At 42.9% G+C, this 11,156-nt stretch overlaps 1 protein-coding gene across 1 annotated transcript in view; it reads right to left on the reverse strand.

Annotated features, from left to right (window-relative positions):
* LOC138974041 (RAB11-binding protein RELCH homolog) overlaps positions 1-11,156 on the reverse strand; it is a 140,443-nt gene that overhangs the window by 95,558 nt on the left and 33,729 nt on the right. The window contains exons 22-23 of the mRNA XM_070346749.1: positions 10,230-10,293; positions 9,498-9,636 (exon numbers count right to left, since the gene is read on the reverse strand). Of these exons, the coding sequence (XP_070202850.1) occupies positions 9,498-9,636; positions 10,230-10,293 (203 nt within the window). The remainder of the gene's footprint in view (positions 1-9,497; positions 9,637-10,229; positions 10,294-11,156) is intronic.

Consider the following 11,156-nt stretch of genomic DNA (forward strand, 5'->3'; position numbering starts at 1 on the left):
GGGCATCTACAACCAGTCCTGGAACTCTGGGGTCTTCCCTTTCAGCTGGAAGGAGGCCATCCTCACCCCAGTCCTGAAGAAAGGGAAAGACAGGCACAACAAGACCAGCTATCGCCCCATAAGCCTCCTCAGCTGCCTCAGCAAACTGATGGAACGCATGGTCAACCGCCGCCTGCAGCATCACCTGGAAAAGAACGGGCTGATCAACCCCACCCAGTCTGGCTTTAGAAAAAACAGAAGCACGGAGGACCAGATTACACTGCTCACCCAAGACATTGAGAACGGCTTTCAACAGAAAATGAAGACGCTGGCCGTCTTTGTGGATCTGACGCGAGCGTTCGACAAGGTCTGGAAGGAAGGTCTGCTCCTGAAGCTCCTCCAGAAACGCGTGTGCGGAAAGATGATTGCATGGATCCATAGCTACCTGTTCCAGAGATCAGCCCGAGTCAAACTGGAAGGACAGACAAGCATGCTGGTGAAGATCAGAGAGGGCGTTCCACAGGGCAGCTGTATCGCGCCGACGCTCTTCGTTGTCTTCATCGATGACATTGCTGACCACCTGTCCATGCACATCTCAAGGGCACTCCATGCAGACGACCTGGCTGTATGGACCAGAGCAGAACACATCACCACAGCAGCGTGCAGAATGCAGGAAGCAATGAACCACCTCTCAGACTGGGCCAAAGAGTGGATGGTCACGATCAACAGGACAAAAACCGAGGCCACATGCTGCTCACTCTCCCCCAAGAAAGAGGAGTTCACCCTGCGACTCGATGGCCAGAACATCCCTCAGCAAGAGACCCCAACCTATCTCGGGGTGAAACTGGACAGAAGGCTAACGTGGGCCCCGCACATCTCCGTCATGCACAGCAAAGCCACCAAGAAAATGGCTGTGATGAAGAAACTGTCTGGAACAAAGTGGGGCGCCAACATGAAGATCCTGACTCAAGTTTACACAGGATCTGTCAGACCCCACATGGAATATGCCTCAAACGCCTGGTCAACTGCAGCCAAAACCAACACAGACAACCTGGCCAAGGTCCAAAATGCTGGCCTGCGACTCATCACAGGAGGCATGAAGACTACCCCCATCTCGGCACTGGAGAAGACGGCAGGCCTGACCTCCCTGGAAGAGAGACGGGATGAAAAACTCCTGAGGCAGAGTGAGAAGATGAAGAGGCTCCCGTCCCATCCACTGCACTCCACACTCCAAGCCCCAACCAAAAACCGAATCAAGCGACAGAGCCCAAACCACCTGATCAAGGCACTTCAGCACAAGCACAAAGGCTCTCTACCCCCATCAACTGGCCAACCACTGGAAATGCTCCAAGACTATGAGGAATGGTCACTGGATGTCCCCCCCATCATCCTTGACGTCCCTGGGATTGGAGCAAAGCAAGAGCAACCAGAAGCAGTGCTCAAGTCCCTGACCCTGGAAACACTAGACAGGGACTACCCCACCACCACCTGGACCCAAGTCTTTACAGACGGCTCAGCCGAGCATGCTGTGAGGAATGGGGGAGGCGGTGTCTACATCAAGTTCCCTGACGGCAGCTCGCTCCGCAAGTCTGTCGCCACTGGCCTAGTCTCCACAAACTACCGAGCTGAAGCACACGCCTTGCACCTCGCAGCACAGACCTTGAACCAGGAAGAGGCATTACCTGGCCAGACAGTCTTCCTCACAGACTGCCGATCTCTCCTGCAGAGCCTTCAGACCAGAGAGAGAGAACAGATCCTGCAAGACATAAAGCAGGAACTGCACTACCTCAGCAGCAAAACCACTGTCGTCCTACAGTGGATTCCCTCCCATTGCGGAATCAGTGGCAACGAGGAAGCGGACAGACTCTCCAAGGAGGGAAGCAAGCTGGAACAGTCAGTACACCCCTCATCCTACGGAGAAAAAAAGACCCTCCTACGAAGTCACTTCAGAGCCGCCTGGAGGGAACGTCTGCTCCTGGGGGCCGAGGAAGACGATATCCATCAGCTGGATCGAAAACAGCAAGTCACCATATTCAGGCTCAGAACTGGACACTGTCGGCTCCTCTCCCACCTCTATCGCCTGAAGATTTCACACACGGATCAATGCCCGTGTGACACAGGCCCCCAGACACCAGAGCACGTACTGCAGGCCTGTCCAACCTTCGACACCCTGAGGCGCCAAACGTGGCCGAGTGAAGTGGAGCTCCGCGAAAAGCTGTGGGGGACAGCGGCATCACTGCGGCTGACTGCGGGATTTGCACTCAACACTGGACTGGACATCTAGATGTATGGCCGGGAACGTAGAAGAAGAGAAGAAGAAGGTATTGCATTTCAGCTTGGTGGCTTAAAAATTAATTAATGACTTTGGTCATTAAAAATCTGAAAATTGTAAAAAAAAATACAAATTTATAAAACGATCCAAATTTACGTTCATCTTATTCTCCATCATTTTCTGATTCCAAAAACATATAGATATGTTATTTTTGTTATATGTTAAAAACAAGCTCTGAAAATTAAATATATAAAAATTATTATCAAAATTAAATTGTCGAAATCAATTTAAAAACACTTTCATCTTATTCCTTGTCGGTTCCTGATTCCAAAAACATATAGATATGATATGTTTGGATTAAAAACACGCTCAGAAAGTTAAAACAAAGAGAGGTACAGAAAAGCGTGCTATCCTTCTTAGCGCAACTACTACCCCGCTCTTCTTGTCAATTTCACTGCCTTTGCCATGAGCGGTGGACTGACGATGCTACGAGTATACGGTCTTGCTGAAAAATGGCATTGCGTTCAGTTTCATTCTGTGAGTTCGACAGCTACTTGACTAAATGTTGTATTTTCGCCTTACGCGACTTGTTTTCTTTTTTTCGATAAATACCTTTGATGACGTCATATCCGGCTTTTTGTAAAAGTTGAGGCGGCACTGTCACACCCTCATTTTTTAATCAAATTGATTGAAATTTTGGCCAAGCAATCTTCGACGAAGGCCGGACTTCGGTATTGCATTTCAGCTTGGTGGCTTAAAAATTAATGAATGACTTAATTTGGTCATTAAAAATCTGAAAATTGTAAAAAAAATATTTTTGTTATAAAACAATCCAAATTTACGTTCATCTTATTTTTCATTATTTTCTGATTCCAAAAACATATAAATATGTTATATTTGGATTAAAAACAAGCTCTGAAAATTAAATATATAAAAATTATTATCAACATTAAATTTTCGAAATCAATTTAAAAACACTTTCATCTTATTCCTTGTCGGTTCCTGATTCAAAACACATGTAGATATGATATGTTTGGATTAAAAACACGCTCAGAAAGTTAAAACGAAGAGAGGTACAGAAAAGCGTGCTATCCTTCTCAGCGCAACTACTACCCCGCTCTTCTTGTCAATTTCACTGCCTTTGCCACGAGCGGTGGACTTACGATGCTATGAGTATACGGTCTTGCTAAAAAATTGCATTGCGTTCAGTTTCATTCTGTGAGTTCGACAGCTTGACTAAATGTTGTATTTTCGCCTTACGCGACTTGTTTTCATTTAATGGAGTATTTCAGAGAGCATACAGATGTGATGCGACCTTTCACACTCATAGTGTACTATTTTCCATTCAACAAAGTATTCAGAGATAATTTATGTGACAAGACCTTTCAAAGGATTGATTATTGTGTTGTGATCAGAGATCAGACCTGGGAACCCCTGTATTCTCAAACAAATTTGGTGTATTTTCAGAAAAATGAGTGTACTCCATACAGCATATGAACATCCATGATTAAAGCATGCCTCACACGCGTCCGTCACACCATTAATTAAGTTTACCTATACATTTAAAACAAATGCTTTTTTTCAATGTTTTCTGACAAAAACTGTAATCATGTGTCAAAATATTGGATCGGCTTCGAGATGGGCTTGTGAAGAAAATTAGTAGTCTAGAAATGTTTCTGGTCGTATTTTTTTTCCACTGACCGTACTGATCGTATTCTCGACAATCATGCGTACAAAATACGGCGAAATCGTATGGGTTCCCAGGTCTGAGAGATACTTAGACTCACTTACAGAGGAGAGGAGGAGTACCACGTGTATGTGTCTCTGAAAATCGTGTAGTTTCTAAGCCTCTGGCATCAGCATCTTCACTTTCCCTTATATGTACCCGTACCCGTACCCTGAACAACCCTGGCCCAGTGCCCCTACAGCCCTTTGAGCAACAGCCTTACCAACTATAGCACTGACACACAATGACCCAGCCGGTTCTCTAAACCAACTCCACGACTACTTGATACCAACCTCCAGCTCTGGTGCCTTGGTGGCTAGGAGCTCGAGCACGATAGCAAAAACATCCATCGCGGCGGCCCTTTTTATTCATTTAAAAAAAAAATTATTGTTTTTTAAATCCTCTTAAGTCGGGGTAACACCCGGGAAGATGCCCCTGATGGTTTAACCGTGAGGGTGTTACAAAACATTTATCATCATCATCATCATCATCATCATCATCATCATCATCATCATCATCATCATCCATCGCTGAGACGTGAGAAGTGCCAAGCTAATACACACACAAAACATAACAGCCTGCAGGGTGTTGAGCTAGCTGACTTGAAATCAAGCCACAGGTTTATGGATCCTGCATGATGGAACTAATCAGGTGCAATAACCATGCATTAAAATTAAACATGTATTCTCTGTGAATGAGTAATAACCAACAGGTAAATGCCTCGATCATTATCTTCTTTTTAAATCTTTTTTGTGCTGCTGCCTGGGTATTGCTTTTCACTACTTCAAAACTGTTCACTAATTTCAGAACACAAATTACTTGCTTTTTTGTTCAGTGTACGAATGTCAGTGCTATGACAACCAAGAAGGCGTATGCATTTGCTTTCGTTTTTGGATAAGAAAACAAAAAAACAAAAACTTTCTTTCTGACGAAAATAAGTACATCATAAAAGGGCAATAGGGAAAATCATAAGAATTTTCCTTTTAATCAAAAAACAAGAAGAGCAAACGCTCGATCGAGTCACTTTCGCAGTTCTGAATATTATATGAGGCATCAGATGGACAGGAAGAAATTGCTATTCACAACACAATGAGTCACGTTCACATAAAATTTGAGCCCGGTCACTTTTATAGTTTCCGAGAAAAGCCCAACGTTAAGTTGTGTGTTGCCGAACAGAAAAGGCTAGTTATCTCCCTTGTTTTTCTGATAACGTTCGTAAAAGGCTACAGATGTAAATACTTTGATGTAAAGAATAATCCTACAAAGTTTCAATCACATCCGATGAACTTTGTCAAAGATATAAAATGTCTAATTTTTCCTTTGACGCTGACCTGTGACCTTGAAAAAGGTCAAAGGTCAACGAAACCATCGTTAAAGTGTAGAGGTCATTGGAGGTCACGACTAAACAAAATATGAGCCCGATCGCTTTGATAGTTTCCGAGAAAAGATATAAAATGTCTAATTTTTCCTTTGACGCTGACCTGTGACCTTGAAAAAGGTCAAAGGTCAACGAAACCATCGTTAAAGTGTAGAGGTCATTGGAGGTCACGACTAAACAAAATATGAGCCCGATCGCTTTGATAGTTTCCGAGAAAAGTCCAACGTTAAGGTGGTGTCTACGGACGGCCGGCCGGACGGCCGGACGGCCGGCCGGCCGGACAGACTAACACTGACCGATTACATAGAGTCACTTTTTCTCAAGTGACTCAATAAAATAAAATTTAAAACTCTAAAGAATTATTCATGGATTCAGTTTGTGTCCAAAGAATTTTAAATTTGTATGTACTTTTCTTATGCTGTTGATGAGTGGCATTTAACTTTTCTGCAGTTCTGTAATGTTCATTTCATTCTATTTATATACCCTGTTTTAATACATTTCGTCTGTAAAACTTCAGGTACATGTAGTAGAAAAGGACATTTGTTAGTGCAGCATGGTGTAATAGTGTCTGGTTTCTGCTCTAAGTGTGTGTATGTGTGTGTGTGTGTGTGTGTGTGTGTGTGTGTGTGTGTGTGTGTGTGTGTGTGTGTGTGTGTGTGTGTGTGTGTGTGTGTGTGTGTGTGTGTGTGTGTGTGTGTGTGTGTGTGTGTGTGTGTGTGTGTGATCGTTCGTGCATGTGATCATGCGTGCATCCGTGCGTGCGTGTATGCTTGTGTCCGTGTCTGTGTGTTGTGATTTATGTTGTTTTGTACTAAAAGCATCAGACAATAAATATAAATGTACTGTACTGCATTATTTTGTGTTGCCTCATAATTATGGTACTGACTGAAAAATATGTTGTTTTGTCTTACATTTCTATGTCTAACTGGGCTGACTTTTCAGCATAAGCAGTGTTTCTGAACAATTAAGCTGATTCATTTCCACAAGTCCACACATGGCTTGTAAAATTGTCAAAACTCATCTTCGATATGACAGCTTTGGAAAATCCAAATCCCTAGCTAAATGCTTGGTGTTGAGAACAATCAACAGCCATTAATATTATCTCTCTTTGGATCATTCCTAAGTCAATTTGTTTGTTTGTTTGCTTAACGCCCAGCCGACCACGAAGGGCCATATCAGGGCGGTGCTGCTTTGACATATAACGTGCGCCACACACAAGACAGAAGTCGCAGCACAGGCTTCATGTCTCCCCCAGTCACATTATTCTGACACCGGACCAACCAGTCCTAGCACTAACCCCATAATGCCAGACGCCAGGCGGAGCAGCCACTAGATTACCAATTTTAAAGTCTTAGGTATGACCCGGCCGGGGTTCGAACCCACGACCTCCCGATCACGGGGCGGACGCCTTACCACTAGGCCAACCGTGCCGGTCCTCCTAAGTCATTGCTTGAAACAAAACTAAACAGTTTTGAAATTCACATACCCTGAAATCAACAGCTGCCATCACAACATTGTCCAAAATGCTCAGATACTTTCAAACAAACATTGAACTATACCAAAAAGAGAGCCAGCATAACTATAATACCAAACTAGAATGGAATGGAAAACAACACAAAAACAACACAAAAGCAAGCATACAAACTGTACAAAAAAGAATGCAGGCCATACAAATAACCTCTGTGTGTGTGTGTGTGTGTGTGTGTGTGTGTGTGTGTGTGTGTGTGTGTGTGTGTGTGTGTGTGTGTGTGTGTGTGTGTGTGTGTGTGTGTGTGTGTGTGTCTGTGCGCACATGAGTGCATGCGTGTGTGCGTGCGTGTGTGTGTGTGCGTGCCTGCACATCTGCGTATGTGTATGTATGTGTGCGTGCCTGTCTGCCTGCCTGTGTGTGTGTTGTGGTGGTGGGTGTAAGTGGCAGTGTTTGTCTGACTCTGTGTTTGTTTCGGTGTATATGAGTATGAATATGACATGTAGCTGTCTACAGGTGTCCATGTGTGCCAGTTGGACAAAGATGTCAAACTCAAAAAGACTGAGAAAGAGAGGGCGAGTTAGAGTTATAAAGAAACAGATACATGTACTTTAAGAATAGTAGCAGAATGACCTAAAGAAAGAGGAATCTAAATGTCACAATCACTCGCCTAAATGCTTGCATCAGTGTAATTACATGTAAATCACATCACCTAACTATCCACTGGCAAAGCCTTTTCTTGCTGTTATGTTAGATGTTCAGAACAGACCCCCAAAAAACACACATACAAACAGAGAGAGAGAGAGGTAGAGAGGCAGAGACAGATAGACTAGCATTATGGCACCAATGACACAGCAGCAAACAGACAGATTTGCTTGCTTGAGAATGTAATAACTATCATTACAAACACAGAAGGCTAGGACTTTACCAATTTCTACCAGCAAGACATGTCAGTATAATACCCATACCTTTTGTTGCCTGATTTGTTTAATCATATTGATGAACAAACAGGTCCATGGATGCTACAGACCAATTCAAGGAATAAAAGAACAAAGAAAGAGAGGGAGAGAAACCAAGTCTCTCTCTCTCTCTCTCTCTCTCTCTCTCTCTCTCTCTCTCTCTCTCTCTCTCTCTCTCTCTCTCTCTCTCTCTCTCTCTCTCTCTCTCTCTCTCTCTCTCTCTCTCTCTCTCTCTCTCTCTCTCTCCTAGGCCATTGCAAGAGGTTAATGGCCTAATGCAATTACAGCATTCCTATAAAATTTGCATTCCTATACTCTTGTGACTCATACATAAAGTTTCTGAATCCCAACACATTGATGATATGATATCTGACTCTTCTTGAAGAAAGGTCTTTCAACTCAGACTGGCCTGCCAAAATAATGCATGCACTCTGGCAGCGAATATATGAAGTGTTCTCATGCTCCCAAAATCCCAATCACAAGTATAGTTCACCAGTTTCAAGAGTAAATAAATAACATCGGATCAACTGCCTTGAATCAAATAATGACAACAAAGGCAACCACCATAGTTACACACAACGTTGGACCATTAAGACTAAAGTTTAATCCATTGTCCAATACCATGTGTAACTCCTATTTGATAATACATGTACAGTGGTACTCCCGACGAACGACCCCCCCATCAGAGACCCTCTCCCTTCTCAGACCTCATTCTTGCTGACGGATTAGTTTTGCTATATAAATCACCCCCCATGGCCGACTCCCCCCAGAACCCGATTTGCGACCGACTAGTTGTTACAATTTGCGACCTTGTAACGACATTTTCAAATCAAAACCTAACAAAAAATCGTAACGTTTTGCTTGAATCTCTGAAAAAAGATCGCAAAAATCACTCGGCCGGTCGAAATATAACAGACGACGCGTTTAGGTCTCGGTTGCGCATGTCCGGCGTTCACAATTTTACGATCCCAACATGCCCTTTTCTTTGTCCACTTCCTTTCGAAAAATCAACAAACACACGCGCGAGCATCAACGATCTTCTTCTTCGACCATGGCTTCGAACTCTCCTTCAACTTCAAACGCTCAATCGCGCGGAAAGAAGAGGAAAATTTTGACTCTGGAACAGAGGATGGAAGTGGTGAAACGGAGCCGTAAGAGCGAAACGGCAATTTCGATCGCGCGGTCGTTTGAGGTAGGAAAAACTCAGATTCAATCGATCGTCAGCGACCAAGAAAACAGGTGTATAGTCCTCTTCCAAATACTGACACCCATATGAACATAAACTCTTTTGACTCCCAAATATTTTTTTAAATACATGTAGAGGATACAATTAAAGTAAAAAAATATAGAAAAAATACATACCTCTTGCTTTTTATTGAATTAGATTATCAAATTCATTCACCAAACCACAACTGTAATTATGCCACAACTTCGACGGACCCTGAAGGTATTTCTCTCTTTCTCTCTGTCACTGACTTTTTCTCTCTCACTGTCTTTTTCTGACCTGACCTCACCCCCCATGTAAGACCCCCCCCTTTTAAGACCTAAATTTGTCAGATTTTGGGAGGTCTTACATGGGGAGTACCACTGTACTGAAAACAATGATATAAACACAACCACACGAGTAACACACACAGCAGGAAAGAGAGAAAGCTACAGTGGAACTCCCCCTTCAACCCCCAAGTAAATGACACAAAAATAAAAAGAGTACTCACATTCATCCTGGAACCTGGGTTCAGCATTGGGTCCACAACGGGCCAGGGTTCGAATCAGCTCCACATGCACTGAGTGATGGTCACGGTACACCGGGTCATCGAAGAACGTCTGCAGCTGCATGTAAACCCTGTCCAACACCTGCACAAACACACATTCACATGAATTCACACACAAAAGCACACATGCACCCACGCATACACGCACACACATACAAGCACACACATAAGCACGCACACACACACACACAAACACACATACACATATTACAAAATAATTAGTTGTGTGTTTTGCAACTAAGATTCACAGAATATGGTTTCTGTTAAGACTTTGCGGGTTTGCTCAAAAAGCCAAAAAAACATTACTGGAATAAGAAGGCTTAAACGTAAGCTGTATCTGCTGCAATACAGCTGAGTGGCAGTGTGGCTGAATGTGACTATGAATGAATGTTATTTTCTTGCCACTCTTCTGGTCGCAAAACAGGCTTCAGATATATTGGTCTCCTGACTGATAGCAAACTCATACATTTCTTTGAAATTCAAATCCTCAAGCATGTCCAGCAATCCTCTGGACACTCAATAAGAATATAATGAAATGAAAATTTCGAAGCAAAATGAAAAACGGGTACCATGTTTTATATCTACTCACCAAATCCATGTGAACTTGAAACGCTGGCATACACATTATACACACAGAAAATGAGAGGGAGAAAAAAGAATGCAGTACATACTGACCTCTCTAATGCTGATATTCTCAATGATGCCCCCAAGAGCTGGAATAGTTGCTATTCGCACTGACCTGGTAAAAAAAAAATTATTCAAACATTTTAAAAATGCACAAAAATGTCCCTGTCATTTGAAAGTACATATTCCTTCCCATGGATAGAAATGATTTACATACATTCAACAACAACTGAAATAACAAAATCACCCCTGTGTTACAGATACACCACTTCATGTTTAAATGACAGTGCCCACCATTCCAGATCTGCCCATACTTTTGCGTTTAATAAGAGCATTCCTTTCACTATGACAATTTTGTTTTTAAATCAGGAAACTAGCAGCATGCTTCTTATGCAGAGAGAGAACTGTTTGCTGAAGAAATTTTGCAGATTAACATATGTGACCCTCCACCACGAAATGAGTCGCATGTCACCTCACGCGGTTCTGCGCTAGGCATAATATAAGTCCGGGGGGTGTCTAGTAACACTGTGAGGGTCACCATAGTCGCAGGCTTATAACTCGCTCTTTTCTAAAAACGGTTTTCACCACTGGATAGAGAATAAAAAATTCTTTAGGAAAATGTAAAAATATGAAAATCATGAAAAGGTGACATGCGACTCATTCCGTGGTGGAGGGTCACATATGAGTCAGGTATGTAATCTGCAATTGTGCAAAACATTCCCTCTCTACACAGAAATCAGCCAGGCCATAGATCTGGGGTATGTGTCCAAGCGGAGGGATGCTTGTATCCCACATACAAGTCTGGGCATATTCAATCAATCAATCAATATGAGGCTTCAATATGAGGCTTATATCGCGCGTATTCCGTGGGTACAGTTCTAAGCGCAGGGATTTTTTTTATTTTTTCATTTTTTTATTTTTATGCAATTTATATCGCGCACATATTCAAGGCGCAGGGATTTATTTATGCCGTGTGAG

Source organism: Littorina saxatilis, linkage group LG1 (genome assembly GCF_037325665.1).
Source record: "Littorina saxatilis isolate snail1 linkage group LG1, US_GU_Lsax_2.0, whole genome shotgun sequence".
Taxonomy (NCBI): Eukaryota; Metazoa; Mollusca; class Gastropoda; order Littorinimorpha; family Littorinidae; genus Littorina; species Littorina saxatilis.